The sequence below is a fragment of the Protopterus annectens genome, chromosome 17.part0 (assembly GCF_019279795.1).
Source record: "Protopterus annectens isolate FY-2018-M chromosome 17.part0, PAN1.0, whole genome shotgun sequence".
Taxonomy (NCBI): domain Eukaryota; kingdom Metazoa; phylum Chordata; order Ceratodontiformes; family Protopteridae; genus Protopterus; species Protopterus annectens.
In genome coordinates this window covers 129,471,472-129,490,936 of record NC_056751.1, presented here as the reverse complement: position 1 = coordinate 129,490,936, position 19,465 = coordinate 129,471,472, and the positions used below count along the sequence as shown (strand labels likewise).

The 19,465-nt window shown below is 43.5% G+C and overlaps 1 protein-coding gene across 1 annotated transcript in view; it reads left to right on the top strand.

The window, feature by feature from the left end:
• Window positions 1–19,465, top strand: part of YTHDC2 (YTH domain containing 2) — a 1,963,388-nt gene that overhangs the window by 27,896 nt on the left and 1,916,027 nt on the right. Inside the window, exon 2 of the mRNA XM_044059160.1 lies at window positions 19,093–19,256. Within this exon, the coding sequence (XP_043915095.1) occupies window positions 19,097–19,256 (160 nt within the window). The 5' untranslated portion in view covers window positions 19,093–19,096. The remainder of the gene's footprint in view (window positions 1–19,092; window positions 19,257–19,465) is intronic.

Sequence of the window (19,465 nt, the reverse complement as noted above, 5' to 3'; positions counted from 1 at the left end):
TATAATAGAGATAAAAGAACTGGAAGTGGGACCTTTAGAAAGTGGTAGGAGCAGATTATATAGAAACAGATGGGAATTATGGGAACAATAGATGCAGAGTACTGTTTTGGAGGAGGAGGAGTGAGTTTTAAGGGAAGGCGGGAGTTGAGCAGTCTGTATAATGTTGGATTGATAGTTGCACAAAGGAATATACGTGATGTATAATGTTTGTAACTGGGAAAATATTAATATGATTTATTTACTTGTATAAAAATGTATGTTTGCTTAAGTCTTAACTAATAATTCAGTAAAGGTGTCTAAATTTTGAGTTTTAGCAAAAAAAAAAAGTTTTAAAGCCTTGCGACCTTAGTTTATCTGCTAGCATAACTGTCTAGTGTCACGTTACTTGGCTAAAAAAGATATTGATTTATGCACACCTTCAAAGTTTCCATTTATATTGGTTACAACTGTTGGAAAGACCACTGGAACCAGTATATGCCCAGTGATATGAGGTAGTTTCATACTAGGGTTATTTAGCTTGATTTTCCAGAGTTCCTGCTTAGCATATAGTAATGAAAAAATGAATGAGGCTGTGCCCCAGTTGTTTATTTTGCTTTCTTTAGCAGATAATACTCTTTCAAAACCCATTTGTTAGAATCTTGTGGGTCTATGCATGTTCTTTCATTTTCTTGCTTTACTACAGTCAACCCATTCTGTAAGCTTAGTTGCTTTAATATGTTGCTGCTCCAGATCTTTAACATATTGCTTTTTTTTTTTTTTTGCTCAGTCTTTTTTCCAAGTCTGCATAATAAAACCCTGATGCTGAGTCAGATATTTATCAGAAAAATTTAAATAACTTGCTAAAGTGCGAGTCTTAGTTTCAGCACATTGCATTTTGTATGTGTCTGTTTGCAGTGATTATAAAACACATTTTCTGAAGTTAAATTTCATAGACTTTTTCAAAGCTTTTCTCCCCAATTCTTTTTGTTCTGTAGTGTTTAGGGCTTTGCATCATATGCTTAAACACTTGCAGTCTGAGTGTTATGTGACCACCTCTGAAGATATGTGAATTCTGCTTTCTGTCTGCGAATCTGCAGATGTTACTCTTGCTGTAGTGCAGATGATGTGCCATTTCCACTTGTTTAGCTTGTTTTCATAATCATTCTCATAGGCCCATATTCATCTCTGCCAAGTTTATTTGGTGGCTTTAACTGGGATTGAGGAGCAAGTACTGGTTATAGCATTGTGTAGGTCTTTTTCTTTTAGGTAAGTTTCATATCTGAGCCAGTGGCTTCAGCTTGCCACCCTGAGAAAAGAAGTATACAAGCTTTATGCTATTAGCATTTGACCATTGGCTTGCAATTCCATGTCGTCATTTTAATTTCATTTTCAAGCTAACATTCAACAGTTTATCAGTTGACTACAGTCTCTGACCAAAATTCTTTCAGAAGAATTCTCGGACTTCACAGTTCTGATTTTACTGTGTATATTATTCACAGACTCTTAGTTGGCCTCTAAACATCAGTTTTCAATTTTGTTGCTAATTTTGCTTGTAGTACAATCTTGTATATGGCCATGGAATGGTAGGTACATTCTGCAAGCATCAGCTTGTCATGCCTACTGCCCCAGTGCAGTTTGTTGCTGCTTATTTGTTACTAAATGCCATCTCTTGCAGTGTGTTTTGTTGTCACGTGTAGTTATTTCTCATTTCTATTAATATGCAATCTTTCTGCATAGTCTGCTATTGATTCTCACTTTCTGTGACAGTTTTGCACAGTTATATGCCATCAGCCAGTGATTTTTAGCTGCAACTTTGACAGTTTGCTACTTTGACACGATAGTGTTTTTCAAGTGTTAGTTTTGATTGTCTTAATAGTCAGCCTCACATGTTGCTTATCAGTGAATTGCATAGCTTTCCAAAGTCTCAGTCATGTGCCTGCTGTCTCAAAACAGTCACTTAGGTTGTCAGTTGTTTCTTGTGTCCTCTTGTTAATTAAAAAATGCCACATCTGACGTAGGTTCTTCTTTGGTTCACAACATGCTTTGACTTTGGGTTTTAGTCATACCAAACTACTTTTCTGTTTAATCAGTTATAACACAAGCAAAAAAGGATGGAAAACTTTTGCTTTAAAGAAACATGGCCTGCTTGACTCTCAGAATTATCATTGACGCTGTTCACATTAAGACATAAGTAAAATCTCTGGTTTCATGGCTGCCTAGACAGGTTTCTCTGGGGTGTCACAGCATCTCAAAGCATTTAGAAATTGAAGTTTTGTCTTTGAGTCAAAAATTAGCCTTCTCAGAAGTTGGAAAGATAGTCCTACACATATAGCCATAATGAACATATGTATAGCTGTTTTGTGAGATAGGAGCTCTTTATCAGGCAAACCGTTGTGATGGAGAAGGTTTACAAAAGCAAAATAAAAGATTTATCTTGCTGTTATTTTCTAGACACTGTTAGTATAAATAAAAAATCAGGCTTGAGTAGTTGGAGGAAATGTGATTTGAAACACAAATTTGTGTGGTTGAAAATGAAGAAAATGATTGCTCCTTAATTTGCAGAAAAGTTGCAACCGAGTCCTTCCATGTTTGTGAAAGTTTGGTTACTTCAAATTAGTTTTTTTCTAATACTTTGCTGGATTAACAACACTCAACTTCTGATGAAGGTGGAATGTACATAAAGCTTAATAAACATAAGGGTTAGTAAATGAAGCATGTGATAGACGTACTGCTAGCTCAGCAGTTTGTTTGCAAGTGCCCATACCCTTCACTTAACTTGCACCCCCACATAACGCTGTTGGCATAGCTCCTCGTGGTCCCCTGCAGAGTTCCTAAGCCAGCAGAGAGCAGAAAAAGCAACTTTCTTGATAATAAGTATTTTTTAAACATTTTATTTTGCATTTTTCGATCTTTTGAGCTTTTCGACTACTGTTTGTGCCTATATTACTGTTTTATTACCTGATTTTCCTGTTTTTCTGTGCTTAAATTGTTGATTGCACTTGTTGGCTAAAGTTTTGCTTAAAAGTAACAAACAGGCTAATACACTCAAGTGTACCAGCCTTTGATAGCAATTTAGCCGAATACCAAAGCATTTACTGTATTTTTTCTGTCTGTTTGCAAAAAAACTAAAAAAAAAAAAAAAAAAAAAAATACTTCTCCTTTCCTAAACTTTCCTAGCTAGTTGTTCCAGTGATCAGATTTTGCTGATCCCTGGGCTTTGTATTTGGTTCCTGTTTCCTCCATTTTCTTGTGTGGCCAGAGGTAGTTTCTTTACTTACCAGTGGGAGTGGGGAGTACTGAGCTGCTTGTTTGTCCTCAGAGGAGTGGTTAGAGACAGCAACTAGGAATTCGTTGGCCATTTTGGGTCATTTCCTGTTTTTTCTAGCCCCCTGCTATAAAGCAGGCGTTAGTGCGGAGTTGCCACTGTTACACACAAGAGCAGCGGCGGTTAAACAAGGTTAAACTATTCGGGCTACCTAAATTCCACTCTTCAGTTTTTCCCTTAAAACTACCTTCCTCGAACTTCACTGCTGATCTAACCAGCGTATCCTATAAATAAAAAGTTCATCTCTACTTGATTCCCAAGTAGACTATTCTCTATCTGTAAAGCCTAGCACTTGCTCCTACAGTACTTTCACCTTGATAAAGCACTCGTATTATAGATAGTACTCCACCAGCCTAGAACCCACATCCCCCGGAGTCTTTTGTAAGTTTTTTAACTATTCCTTCTAGCATGTCGAGGGATCAGTTGCTAGTGTCCTCTCCTGCTCAGCTGGTGAACCTGGGAATATTGAGGCAATGTTACAATTGCCTCATGTACACAGACAACCCTCTCCTTCTCCCACAAAACACAAATACATGCGAGAGATGCAACTATACAGCCAAACTGGAGGCCGAGCTCTCTCAACATAAGACTGGCAAGACCAGACAGGAGGAGAAGGGTACCACACACACCACACAACCAGTCTCACATAGCGCTATCAAAACCTCAAATCTTACACATAAACACACAAAGACGTACTCTGAGGCTCTGATCAAAAATCTACCAAAACAGCAGAGGCCACCAAAGCAGACACCCAAACAACCACCACCTCAAGACACAACACATGCAACACATAGACCACACAGTCAGTGTGCTAAACAGTCACAGCCCTTAAGGCCAAACACAATGCCAGACACACTCGTCATTGGTGACTCCATAGTCAGACACACTGACGTCCCGCTCACCAGATTGAGTAAGGAAAAGGTCACAGTAAGCTGCCTGTCGGGCGCTAGAATCCGCCACATAACGCAAGCACTCGGGTCTCTCAACAGCAGGTACAAGTACGACTCAGTCATTGTCCATGCTGGTGTAAACGACCTGAGATGTATCTCCTTGGACTACATGAAAAAAGACATTGAGGAGCTCTCTGATTATGTAGCCCAGGCAGGTATGACCCTGACCTTGAGAAGTATCCTACCTTCACCAAGAATGATGCCACAATACGAAGATAAGATGATCAGCTTTAATAATTGGTTTAACCTCTGGTGTCATTCAAAGGGGATCCAATGTCTGTCTGCCTGGGATGACATGCTGGACAAGCCACGCTGCTTCGCAAGGGACGGCTTGCACCTGTCACCCCTGGGCTTCCGGATATTGGCAAAGGCTCTTGCCACCCCTATAGTGCCTTTTTTAGGCAAGGCTCAAATTCTAAACCTACCACCCTAAAACACAAAAAAGGAAAAAAACTAAGGGTAATGCTGCTCAATGCCAGAAGTCTCAACCTCAAGATGCACGCACTCGAGGCCCTTCTCAGTATGGAGAACATCCATGTCTGTGCTGTGACTGAGAGCACCCCGGCACTATCAGGTTTTACCTCATACCATGCGTTCCGGCCCCAAAATCCGGACAACACCAAGAAAGGAGGGGGGGTGTCCATATTCATCAAGGACACCCATACCTCAAGGTTGGTGGCAACGCACGATGCATCGGAGACCATCCAGGTGCAATTAACCGTAGGCAAAACTGCTCTGCAATTTGTAGCATGTTACAGGCCACCCTCTCAAACTCAGGAAACTCACATAGCCTTCCTGAAAACACTGGAGGGGATAAATGTATCTCCAAACACCATCATACTAGGTGACTTCAACTACCCTAATATAGACTGGGATCACTACTCAAGCCCAAGCACTCTAGCCCAAAGATTCCTGGAGTTCATAAACTCAAATGCCATGGAACAACTAGTCACCATCCCCACAAGAGGTGAAAACATACTTGACCTCATCATCACGAACATGGGATCACAATGTTCAACACCGGAAGTATACCCCTCACTGGTGAGATCAGATCATAAACTAATCTCACTGGAGGACCTCATCCCACCCCCACCTGAGATAAAAAGACCACAGTGAAAAACTTCTCAAAAGCCGACTTCACTCTTCTAAAGACTAGTGTGGTCTCCTTTAAGGCCCCCGAGACGGCGGTAAACATTACCCAAGCCGCTGAATCACTTACAAACGCCTTCTACCAGCACCTACAGGACTGCATGGATCAGGCAATCCCAAACAAAACAAAGACTCTTTGTACCAAAGGCAAGCGTCCAGTCTGGTGGACCCCAGCCATAAACAAGCTCTACAACAAAAGGAGGAAGCTACTACAAGATAGAGCAAAATCCTTAAAAGGTAAGACACCTTTCATCACTATAAGTAAAAAAACTAAGAGCTCTCATAAAATCATCCAAGGCAAATTTTGAGAGAAAAATCGCTAAGGACTCAAAAGACAATCCATAAGGCCTTCTTTAGCTATGTTAGAAACCTGGGAGGAAACTCACAGATATGCTCAGAATTAGTTCAAAATGATGTGAAAATTACTGAACCTACAGACATTGCCAATATACTGGCTGACAGGTTCAGTGCAAAATTCTCCCCCCCCAAAAGGAGAGATATCTATACCAGAGGATTGTAGCCCCCCAAACATCTCTAACGCCCAGGTGAGAACTGCTCTCTCTAAGGCGAAAAACACAGCATCCATGGGACCAGATGTTGTCCCCGGCTGTGTGCTCCAGGAACTCAACGAGGAATTAAACCAGCAGTTAGGACAGTTGTTTAATCTTAGCCTCACCTCAGGATATGTACCCGAGGAGTGGCGCACGGCAACTGTGGTCCCACTTCACGAAGGCGGTGCCTCCACCGACCCTGGAAATTACCGTCCCATCAGCTTGACAAGTCTGATCTGCAAAGCCATGGAGAGGATCATAATGGAACTCATAAATAAAGACATAGGGAACTTGCAGACTTTGGATCCAACCCAGTTTGGCTTTGTCAAAGGCAGATCATGCCTTTTAAACTTTGTCGACTTTTTCGAAACAGTCACCAAGGCCATTGATGAGGGAAAGGCAGTCCATACAGCCTACCTCGACCTGGCAAAGGCTTTCGACACAATACCCCACTCAGGTATCGTCAAAAAACTCATCAGCTTAAATGTAAACCCATACATCACAAGATGGGTTGCAAACTGGCTAAGTTACAGAACCCACAGGGTCAGAGTTGCTGGCGCCATGTCAGACTCAAAGCCTGTCACAAGTGGAGTCCCACAGGGCTCAGTCCTGGGCCCACTCTTGTTCGGCATCTACTTTTCTGAAGTACAAGCATACACAGGAGGGGTATGGCTGACAAAGTTTGCAGATGACTGCAAACTGGGCGCCATAGTCGAAAACACATCTGACACAGATATCCTTCAGAAGGGTCTCACAGAAACGGATAACTGGTGCCAGAGCCATGGCCTAAAGTTAAACGCCAAGAAATGCATAGTCATACCCTTCGGGAAAAACAAGGTTACCCCTAGCTACCATATAGGTGGCAATCCACTGAGCACAGAAGAAGTCATCAGAGATCTGGGGACTCAGGTTGACAGTAACCTATCGTTTGATACTCACGTTGCTAAAGTAGTTAGGAAGACCTTCTACATTGCCCACCTGATCATGAAGGGATTCAAATCTAGATCAAGGGAGGTCATCGTCCCCCTGTACTCATCACTCATCAGACCAATGATTGAGTACAATGCTCCATTCGGAATGTATCTGACCCGACACCTGCAGCAGCTGGAAAGGCCCCAAAAGTTCCTCACCAAAAGGATAAAGGGTCTCAAAAATATGTCTTATGCTGCCCGACTGAAAGAACTTCAGCTCTATTCGTTCGCCTACTGCTCAGAGGTGACCTGTGCCTGACATACAAGGCCATGTCAAACCCAGATTTGATGAACATGCTTCACCTCAAAAATCTAGATCCCTCAGAACTACAAGGGCGGAGACTTAAACCTTGACACGGTCATTAATAGGACATGCTGGAGGGACAGATTCATCACCCAAAGACTCCCTATGCTGTGGAACAAAATCCCGGTACATGTGAGGCAGAGCACCTCGCTGGCCATGTTCAAGAGAAATCTTGACCAATGGATGGGAGATCGCAGATATACCCCAGGGATTACCTCAGTGTCTCTGCTTGACAGAGGCACAGCAAAACAATGGGCATAGTTTTCTTCAAACTAAAGGGGTGGCAAAAGCCACAAAAACTCTGGGCTAGGCTTATAAATGCCCTTGGGCAGATAGCCTAGTACGAACCTATGAACCTATAAAATAAATCTCATTATAGGCTCATAGGTAGGTACTAGGCTATCTGCGCGAGGGCATTTATAAGCCTAGCCAGTGTGTGTCAGCTTAACCCTCCCCATTGATTAATTAACTGAGCCTCTGTCAAGACGAGCCAATGAAGTGATCCCAGGGGTGTATTTTCTGTTACCCATTGGCTTGTCAAGGTTTCTCTTGAAGAGTGTTAGTGAGGGACTCTGCCTGATGTAGTTAGGAATTTTGTTCCAAAGCATGGGGAGTCTCTGTGACAGGAATCTATCCCTCCAGCATGTTCTATTTATTGTTGTGGCGAGGTTTAGCTCACTAGAGCAAGTGGCTCGCAGTGACTTGGATTTCTTTAGGTGGAGCATGTCCATCAATTCTGAGTTGGACATGGCTTTGTAAGTCAGGCAGAGATCACCTCTGAGTAAGCGATATGCGACTGAGTACAGCTGGAGTTTTTCCAGTCGGGCTGCATAGGACATATGTTTGAGGCCAGTAATCCTCTTGGTGAGGTACTTTTGTGGTCTTTCCAGCTGTTGGAAGTGTCTTGTGAGGTACATCCCAAATGGGGCATTGTACTCTATGATGGGTCTGATGAGTGACGAGTAGAGGGGCACTATAACCTCTTTATTTCTAGATGCAAACCATTTAGTAATTAGATGGGCTACATAGATGGATTTCCTAACTACTTTGGCAATACGATTGTCAAAGGAGAGATTACTATCTACCTGGGTCCCCACATCTCTTATTACCTCTTCTGTATTAAGTGGGCTGCTACTTATGTGGAAATTCATGGGTGTTTTGTTTTTCCCAAACGGGATGACTATGCATTTTTTGGCATTTAGCTTGAGACCATAACTTTGACATTGGGTGTCCGTCTCAGTAAGGCCCTTTTGGAGAATGTCCGTGTCATGCGGAGAGTCATTAATGGCTCCCAGTTTGCAGTCATCGGCGAACTTGGTTAGCCATAGTCCTCCTGTGTTTGCCTGTACTTCTGAGAAGTGGTTTAAGCACTTGGGCTTCAGGCTAGTTATTTTACATTAAGAAGGTTTGTGGTCTGCATTCTTGTTGGAGGAGAGGCTGAACTCTGCCCTTCTGAGCTGGGAATTTCTGGTTAAAGGCTTATAGTGCCTGCATATTTCAACTGTTTCTTACTGAAATTGGTGCTCCTTGTGTGCTGTAGCATAGACTAGATCCAGGCCTGCTGAATCTAGCTTTGTTTGTATATCTTGAGCACTAATCCAGGCCTTCTTTTTTGGAGAAGGTTCCCCATGCACCCCAGTGGCAGGAGTGTGAAGTTAGAACTTGTCTGATTGAAGACTACAGGAACAGGGCTCAGTTTTGAGATTTTTTTACTGGTTAATTTGAGTAATTTGCTTAAAAGCATTTTCTGATTGCTTGTAGTCATCTAAAGCTGTTTTAAGTGCATTTTTTACTGTTTGTAGTAGTTGAAAGCTGTTTTAATTGTATTTTTTTTACTGTTTTTGCCTTATCTTTTAAAAAAAAAATGTTTTGTATAGTCCAGTTTTCAGGCTAGTACTTAATTCAGGGCTGTGTTACAATTTTCTGAGTTGCCCATACCTTACTTGGATAGAGGGAGGTTTCTCTGTTCACCTGTGAGAGAGGGAGCTTTGAGCAGCCATCTGTCCCTGGAGGAGTGGTTCCAACCCAGACGTTAGTAGTTTATAGGCCATTTTGGGGTAATTTCTGTCTCTTTCATTTCCCTGCTGTAAAAACCACGTTTGCACGGTTTTGCACATCCGGGCAGCGCCGGTTAGCTTAGGGCTAAATTTATCCTGGCTCCACCAAGTCTCCTCTTCAGTTTTTCCCTTGAAAGTAATCTAACTCTCAACCTAAGCACTTAAAAAGGATCCTACAGTCCAGCACTTGCTCAGACCTAATAGCAAGCACTAATATACCCCGGCACTTGATTGCCCAGCAGGGTGTAAGGCTCATTATTCACCCCTCACCAACCAAGTGATTAAGCAGCTCACCCTACTATTCGGGCATGACCAAAGGGCAATTTCAGGAGGTATACTCTCCAGTCCAGCTCGTGAACCTGGGTATCCTGAGGCAATGTTACAACTGCCTCGTACACAGACAACCCTCGCCTTCTACCACAAAACATTAACATATACGAGAGATGCAATTATAATAGCTAAATTGGAGGCTAAGCTCTCTCCACCCAAGACTGGAACAGGCAGTCATGAGGAGAAGGTTAACACTTGCACCACACCTCCAGCCTCACATAGACATACAAAACCAGCACTGGCAAAAAATACGCATAAATACACTGTCATACTCGGAGGCTCTAAATAAAAACCTGCAAAAGCATCAGAGACCTCCAAAGCAGACCCCCAAAAAACCTGCACCTCCCATCACAAACCAGACAACACATAAAATACAAAATCAGTGTGCTGCACAATCACAGCTCTTAAGGCGAAATAACATACCTAACACACTAGTAATAGGCGACTCTATAGTCAGGCACACTGACGTCCCACTCGCTAGGCTGGACAAGGAGAAGGTTATTGTTAGCTGCCTGTCGGGAGCCAGAATCCGCCACATAACACAAGCACTCAAGTCACTCCAGAACAAGTGCAAATATGACTGTCATTGTTCATGTAGGTGTGAATGACCTGAGACGTACCTCTCTGGACTACATGAAAAGAGACATGGAAGAGCTCTCTGATCACGTAGTCCAGGCGGGTATGACCCTGACTAGCATCCTGCCCTCACCAAGAATGATACCGCAGTATAAAGAAAAAAAGTGATCAATTTCAACAATTGGCTAAGCTTCTGGTGTCATTCAAAGGGGATCCAGTGTCTGTCAGCCTGGGATGACATACTCGACAAGCCTCGTTGCTTCGCAAGAGACGGCTTGCACCTGTCACCCCTAGGCTTTGTAATACTGACCAAGGCTCTTGCTGCCCCCATAGTGCCTTTTTTAGGCAAGGCTCAAAAGTCAAACCCACCTCCGTAAACAGCACAAATAAAAAAATGAGGGTTATGCTACTCAATGCCAGGAGTTTAAATCTCAAAATGCACGCGCTCAAAGCATTCCTCAGTATGGAGAATGTCGACATTTGTTCAGTAACTGAAACCTGGTTCAAGGCTCCACAGAGCACCCCAGCACTACCGGGTTACAACTCATACCACACATTTCGGCCACAGAACATGGACCGAAACACAAAAGGAGAGGGGTGTATCCATATTTATCAAAGATACCTACACCTCCAGGTTAGTGGCGCAGCATGATACCTTCGAGATCATCCATGTGCAACTAACATCAGGCAAATCTGAAATGCAAATTGTGGCCTGCTACATATCACCCTCCATGACCCAGGACCATCACTCCGCCTTTCTGGAGACACTGGAAAACATGAAGGTGCTACAGAACGCCCTGATATTGGGTGATTTCAATTACCCTACCGTTAACTGGGAAAACTACTCCAGTACAAACTCCCAGGTCCATCACTTCCTGGTATTTATCAACTCAAATGCCCTGGATCAGCTGGTAAACTCCCCTACCAGAGGAGAAAACATATTGGACCTGGTCATCACCAACATGGGCAACAGGTGTTCCACACCGGAGGTCAACCCGTCACTGGTTAGATCAGACCATAAACTAATCACTCTGGATGTCCACACCACACCACCACCTCCAACCAAGGAAACTACAGTGAAAAACTTTTCTATAGCAAACTTCACCTTACTTAAGACAGAGGTGGTAAGTTTCACAGCACCCACGCTAAAGGATAAGTGTCCAAGATGCAGGAACCTTTACAAATACACTCTGTGAGCACCTACAAGGATGCATGGATTGTGCCATCCCTAGCAAAACCAAGACTCACTCCCCTAAGAGAAGGAAACCAGTCTGGTGGACCCCTGCCATAAACAGGCTATACAATAGGAGGAGGAAACTAGTTCAGAAAAAAAGCAAATCCCAAGAAGGAAAGACATCCCTGATCAGTATCAGTAATAAACTAAGGTCCCTCATAATCTTCCAAGGCTAACTTTGAAAGAAAAATAGCCAAGGATTCGAAAGACAACCACAAAGTCTTCTTTAGCTATGTCAAGAATCTAAGGGGCAATTCGCAGATATGTTCTGAGCCAGTACAAAATAGCACAAAATATACTGAACCCACTGATATTGCCAACATCTTGGCCGATAGATTCAGTGCAAACTCCCCCCCCTCTCACCCCCAAAAGGGCTTAAAACAATATCGGAAAAGTGTAGCGTCCCTGAAATCACAGACGCACAGGTGAAAACAGCCCTTTCAAAAGTCAGAAGCACAGTGTCAATGGGGCCAGATGGTGTCCCAGGCTGCGTCTTGCACGAACTACAGAACGAACTAACCCCCCACCTAAACACACCGTTAAACCTCAGCCTCTCCACAGGCTACGTGCCCATAGAATGGCACACAGCAACGGTTATTCTGCTCCCAAAGGAGGGGCCACAACTGACCCTTGTAACTATCGCCTCATAAGTCTGACTAGCCTGGTCTGCAAGGCTGTGGAGCGCACCATCATGGAACTCATTAACAGACATTGGGAATCTCCAAACACTTGACCTGACCCAGTTCGGCTTTAAGGGCAGATCATGCCTACTAAACCTGGTTGACTTCTTCAAGACAGTCACCAAGGCCATAGATGAGGGGAAGGTAGTTCACACAGCCTTCCTTGACCTTGCCAAGGCTTTTGACACCATTCCCCACTCGGGAATTATAGAAAAACTCACCAGCCTGAACATAAACCCCCTACGTCACGAGATGGGTTGCCAACTGGCTTACAGACAGAACTTACATGGTAAGAATAGCGGGCTCCAGGTCCGACTCTAAACCAGTCACAAGTGGTGTCCCACAAGACCTCGGTCCTGTAACCTGACCTTATACAGTCTACTTTGTTTCCTTTTGGGGGTGTAATACTTGTGCTTCGTATTCGGAATGCACCACTGTTGCAGAATATATAGATGTTCTTCGTGTTTCAGTATTGCAGTCATCACATTTGGGTTATCTGCCTGCAGGTAGCCCTTAGCCGGCCTGAGTACCAGTCTTGGGATTTCTCCTTTGGATGCTGTCGCTTCTTCCATGACGTCAGGTCATCAGGGGTATAAAACATGCAGTTGATGCCATTACATCAGTCTTTCTTGCCGTGCGGTGTCCGAAGCAGAAGCAATTTGCAAGTGCCTTTCGGCCGACTTCTGAAATTTTTGTTTTCGTGTTTCAGACCTGAAGTTTTCTAAAAAAATAAGTACCCCGTTGGGAATCCTTTTTTCTTCCTTTAACCGATGTCAGAAAAAATGAATCGTCTTGCCTGTGGAAAGCAAATAACTCTGAGATTTTCATTCTTAGGGCGTCACCTGTTTAGGCCCAGACCATGAAGTCCCTCGCTGTCGGTTTTGTGCCCTGCTCACAGCCCAAACTATTCGTCATCGGGCTATTTTTGTAGCTAAATATTTTCTCTCTCGATCTCCGTACTCCGAAATGGCTTCTGTGAGCCATCCGACTACTGATTTTCCCAAAATGCATAAGGATAAAGACAGAGACAAACCGCAAAGGTCCAAAACTGCCGACGACTCTACTGCTTGCCGATACTCAGTGAGGACCTTTTGCAACCTCTGATACCCGCTTCTACAGATTTGCAGGCCTCTACTGAGACCCAGTCACAGTCCGGTATACCGCAAGATGCTTCTTCGACTATGGAACCTGCGGATATCTCTACCTTGGATGGGTCCGGAGCTGCTGTGCAGGCACTGGCTTCTGAGGGTGTATTCAGGCCTACCGATTTTCATATTAAACCGCCGATTTTGTCTCAAGCCAAAAATACCGAATTTCTCATTCCTAAAGTTTGCACTACGCCTAGGAAACCAATGATTAAAGTGCATTCACAGGCCCATGGGCCTCAAAAGCAAATGATTAGAATGGCTGAAGACCTTATTACCTTAATTAGGGGAAGCTAGCCTTCCCCTTCCAAGACACCTAGAACTGATTTTCCTTCTGATTCTTCGGATCAGGAATCTGATATCTCTGTTCCTTCTGATTACTAGGACATTCCCTTATTTCCCTATGAGGATTCTGATGCAGAGGATTCCTTTCTCTCTGCTTCCCCTCCAGAAGATTTTTCTTTTGGTGAACCCTGCATACCCTTAGGGAGCATTTCCGCTGGGAAAGTCAGGACTACTCAGTCCAAAAAGAGACTCGGGAAATTTTTAAACCTGCTTCAGCACAGGCCTCTAGCTATCCCTCCTGTTTTGGATATTGTAGATGATGTTTTCTTGGAATCCAGCCTTACCCCCGGATACTTTGCTCCCCAGAAACCAGACCGGTACTAGAGTACCTGACTCTCTCAAATTCCTTTTCAAGAATCCTTCTGCAGATCCAGAGACCATTTCCCAAGGGCCAAAAGGCATTAAGGCTACTACTGCCAAGAATCCCATCCCTTCTGACAGGGACTCTAGGGCTTTAGACAGATTGGGTAAGAAGGTATACACCTCTGCTACTCTAGAAATTAGGGCTTTAAATTGCCAGTTTCATATGTTAAAGTATCAGCAGCATATTATGGGGCTTATTAAACAGAAAATGTTGTTGATTCCTGACGGTACTGAACACAAAGATTTACAAGAGTTGATGCATTCTGCTGACCCAGTAGGTAAACATACTTTGCAGTGTGGTTTTGATACGTTAGAGACATCTTGCAGGGCTGCTGTCACTGGGTCTGTTCATAGAAGGCATGCTTGGCTTAAAGAACAAAACCTGCCAGATCATGTCAAAGCAAAATTACTAGATGCACCCTTAAACTAAGAGCTCCTATTTGGCAGTAAAGCAGAACAAGTCCTCAAAAGAATGGAGGAGAAAGCTAAATCTATGCAAACTGTTATAGATTTCTTACAGGTACAGCCACCTAGATTCAGTAAGCATTGGCCTTCAAAGAACTGGTCCTTTCCAGTCCCTTCCAAGCCTTCAGTCCAAACCCAGGGACAGCAGACCACCAAGACTTCATTCTCAACTTATGCACAGATCTAAACAGTGGGGTGCTCCCACGTCCAAAACAGGGCGTAGTAAGCCACCACCCTATGGTAAAATTGCACAATGACTTATTGACTCTCTCCCAAGCCTTGTCCAAGTACTTGCACTCTTGAGAGGTAAACTTGCCCTGCATGCAAAAAACTGGGAATACATTACCCAAGACAAATGGGTTTTAAACATTGTTTCTGTAGGATACAGATTCCACTTCCACTCACCCCCAACTTTAAGGAGATGGCCAGACCTCCCCCCAAACCAGTGGGTGGAGGCCCAAAAGCAAGTACTTTCCTCTCCTCAGCAGCAAGTCTATTCAACCTGTCCCTGCAGAACAAAGGGGAGAAGGCTTTTATTCCAGACTTTCTGGTTCCCAGAAAATAAAACTCCGGGCGTCCTATCCTGGATCTGTCTACTCTGGACACCTTTCTCATGGTTCCAAAATTCAAAATGCTGAGACTCCAACACCTGCTTCCTATGCTAGCCAAGGATTCTTGGCCTGCAACCTTGTACTTAAAAGAAGCTTATCTGCACATCCCCGTAAGGGAATCCTGCAGTAAATACCTATGCTTCAGAGCAGGTTCTATGCATTATCAGTTCTCTGCACTTCCCTGTGGCTTATCTACTGTGCCCAGGGTATTCACAAAGTGCCTAGCTCCAGCCATTGCATTTTGCAGGCAGAGAAGTATTCATATTTACCCATACTTGGACAATTGCCTGATTCAGGCAGAAAGTCAGGATTTGCTATTACAGCACCTGACATTTGTAAAGAGACTTCTAACTTCACTGGGGTACACTATCAGTGAAAAGAAATCACAGCTAGTACCCAGCCAGCAGGTTGTATTCCTGGGAGCAAGCTTGAACACAACTTCCCAGATGGCATTCCTCACTCCAGAGAAACAAATTTATTTGACAAACTACTTCAACCTATTGGCCACCAAAACCCAGCTATCTGCAAGAAAAATGCTGCAAGCCCTGGGGTTCATAGCCTCTTGCATTCTGTTAATTCTGTATGCAAGACTGCATATGAGGAAACTTCAATGGTACCTAAAAAGTCTATGGTGTCAACATTCTCAGGACCTGGAAACTATGATTCTTATCATTCCTTGCCGAAGGACAGAGTTACTTTGGTGGGCAGAGGCCTGCAACCACAACAAGGGACTCTCCTTCACTCTACCCCCTGCCGCCCAATCCCCAACAGACACATCAGACTATGCATGGAGGGCTCGCATGACAGGGCAGTGCATTCAGGGCAAATGGAACCCAAAGCAGATGCACCTGCATATCAATCAAAAAGAAATGTTAGCTGTGCAGAATGCTCGACGGCCTTCAAAGGCCTTATTCTTCCAGGACAACTGTTGGTAAAAACAAGACAACACCACATTTGTGTTACATAAACAAGCAGGGGGGGAACCCATTCATACCCACTCTGCAGACTAGCCATGGCTCTGTGGAACACAGCTTTGAGCAACCAAGTGCACCTACAAGCTCAATTCCTGCCAGGTAAAATAAATTCACTGGCAGACGACTTAAGCAAAAATCTCATGGACCCACACGAGTGGAAACTGGAACCCAAACTATTCAAGCTTTTGAAAAACAGGTGGGGGACTCCAGAGGTGGACCTGTTTGCTTCCCCACAGAACCATCAGTTGAACAAGTATTGCACCAGAACTCCCCACAGCCAAGCTTGGAAAGTGGATGCCCTGTCCTTTACCTGGGAAAGCCTCTCTATGCCTTTCCCCCTCTGCCTCTCCTCTCGAAGGTTCTACTAAAGATCAAACAGGACAAGCCAAGGACAATCCTGATTGCACCCGACTGGCCACGCCAGCACTGGTACCCTCTTTTATGCAGTCTGACAGTGCTACAATTATGGCACCTGCCTCAGACTCCTTCCCTGCTGTCCCAGCAGGTGGGCCAGATTCTGTACCCTCAGCTACAGACCCTGAACCTTGTAGCCTGACTAATTCCCTGAACTCATCCCCAGCAACCCTCAGTAAGCAGGTGCTGGATGTCATTCTTGAGGCAAGGAGGCCTAGTACTAGAAAATCGTATTCAGAAAAGTGGAAAAGATACTGCTCCTGGAGCCAGTCTCAGGGGATGGACACAATTGTGCCCAGCTTACCTCATATACTAGATTACTTAACAGAAATGCTCCACAAGGGCCTATCCTTCTCTTCAATTAAGATTCATGCCTCTGCCATCTCCGCTCATAATACTGAGCCACCCCTCTTCTCTCATCCTCTGGTAAAACAGTTCCTTAGAGGAGCCAAATTTTAAGATCCCCCAGGAGAGCTCCCACTTCAGCCTAGGACCTTAACTTTATATTGGAAAAACTCACACTTCCACCCTTTGAACCGGCTGCTACACCAGAGTTAAAATTCCTCTCATGGAAAACAGCTTTACTTCTAGCCATCACTTCAGCAAAAAGAGTGTCCGAACTGCAGGCCCGTATGGCAGTGGAACCTTTCGTTATCTTCCATGTGGAAACTGTTTCCCTCCGGACTTAACCCATCTTTTTATGCCCAAGGTGGTGTCTAGCATGGCTTTAAACCAGTCCAGTCATTTGCCAACTTTGTTCCCTAATCCTCAGAATAAAGGGGAAAGGATACTGCATTCCCTGGATGTGCACAGGCAGCTTAGATTCTATCTGGACAGGACTAAGCCTCTCCGAAAATCTGACCAGCTGCTAGTCAGCTTTGCTGCAGGGGCAGAGGGCAAGGCCATTTCAAAGCAAACAATTTCTAAATGGATAGCACACTACATCAATTTCTGCTACAAACACCATGGAAAACCTACCCCACAGGTGGATAAGAACACATTCCACTAGGGCTACATCTACCTCTGCTGCCTTTCTCAGGGGAGTCTCTACCAGAGACATCCTAGAAGCTGCAAACTTGGAGCTCTGTACACACTTTCACTAAGCATTACTGCTTGCATATCTTTTCTAAATCCAGAGCCGGATTTGCCACAGCAGTCTTACATGTCCTAATTGCCAGCCCTAATGCTTCTTAACTACCTCCACCCTTCCTTATCTTTGGGAATCAACCCAAATGTGATGACTGCAACAGTGAAACATGAAGAACATAGTACAGTTGTGTACACTTGCCATAAATGTAGATGTTTGAGTGTATTCACTGTTGCAGTCCTGGTTACCCCTCACTCCAGCCCCCTTGACTTGTCTTTGCTTTTACCTAGCCTTTTTGGTTTGGCATATCTTATACCATCTGTATTAGCTGAGGGTGTTCCACACCATATAATTGCTTCCTGTTTTGGGTGCACCTGACATCTGGGGCAAGAAAAACTGATGTAATGGTGTCGGCTGCATGTTTTATACCCCTGACGTCATGGAAGAAGCGACAGCATCCGAAGTGGAAATCCCAAGACTCTGGTATTCAGGCCAGGTGGGGGCTACCTACATACAGATAACCCAAATGTCATGACTGCAACAGTGAATACACTCTAACATCTACATTTATGGTAAGTGTACACAACTGCACGTTACTGATATATTCTTATATTAGAATAAACGATCCTGCATATTTCTCCATAAAAAGATAGTTTTCATTTGTAACTTTTTGTGGCTCAAACATCTCAATTTGAAACAGCTAAACTGATATGTTCAGATTTAGATTTTAGCTGCACTGAAATAGTTATGGGCAGAATAGTAGTGTTTGGTGCATTTTGGACTATTGTTCTATTGCATTCTGTGAAACTTATGACCTGTCAAGGAGAAGTTGATTTATGTTTTTTTTTTTTTTTTTTGCTAAATAAGTGGGTAGCAAGTGCATGGGTTCAGACGCGTTCACTGTTAGTGTGATATTTTGGATTAAACTTGCTTTCCATTGAGGGAATATTACCTCTACCCAGGATGTACATTGCAGTGCTGGTTTGGAATACGGGTCTGCAATGTTACCTAAAAGTATACAGAATTTGAACGCACAAGCTTGCACATATTAGGATGAATTTCATTGTTCTCTTTCTTTAAGGGGGTGGGGGGAAAGAAAATTCAGGAGTGGTCATGGAGACTTTTTTTAAACAAGTCGATATGGTGGACTGTCTTATCCCACAAGTGGAAGAAGAGAGAGAGTAATTAAATAATTTTAGTGTCACCAGACTCTCGTGTACAGTATTGATTGGGCACCATATCTGAGACACGTAGGATAGATGTTTGTATCCTGTATGCCAGGAAAATAGCATTGCCAAGTTACAAACATCATTTGCCTTTATGATAAATACCAAGACTTTTGGCAGAGTAGAAAAGTATTTTTGACATTTACATCTTTGGCAAGAATTCTGGTTATGCTGCATTAGGTAAAAAGTTAGTGAGAGAACACTGTGGTGGTGATGGGGGCTGTAGGAGCACCCCGGTGTTTTCATTTTGAATGAAGGATGTACTGTGTAGCATTTATGGTAGTAAACTTAATATCTTTTCATCTTTGAGGTGTTAGTATTTTAATTTGAAATTACTTTTTTTTTCCTCCTTAAAGAAAGATGTCGCGACCCAGCACTGCATCTCCAAGACCTGGAAAAGGTCATTCTGATCAAACTACTTCCACAAAAGCTAAGGGGCTGAAGGATATCCGGGTTGATGAAGAAGTCAAGATAGCTGTAAACATTGCATTGGAGAGGTTCCGATATAGTGACCAAAAAGGTAGGAAATTAGTGTAAAATTTCACTCGGAATAAACTGGATTTAAGAATATAGGTATTTCTGTTAGCTGTACCTTTAAAATTCCACAAATACATTTACTTATTTGTCATATTTTGCATGATTAAAATCCTTTAACTCTGAGCTATTTAAAGCTCTAGCTTACTGAAGCATTCTTATTTTTACTAGTTGTAGAATCCAGGACACCTTACT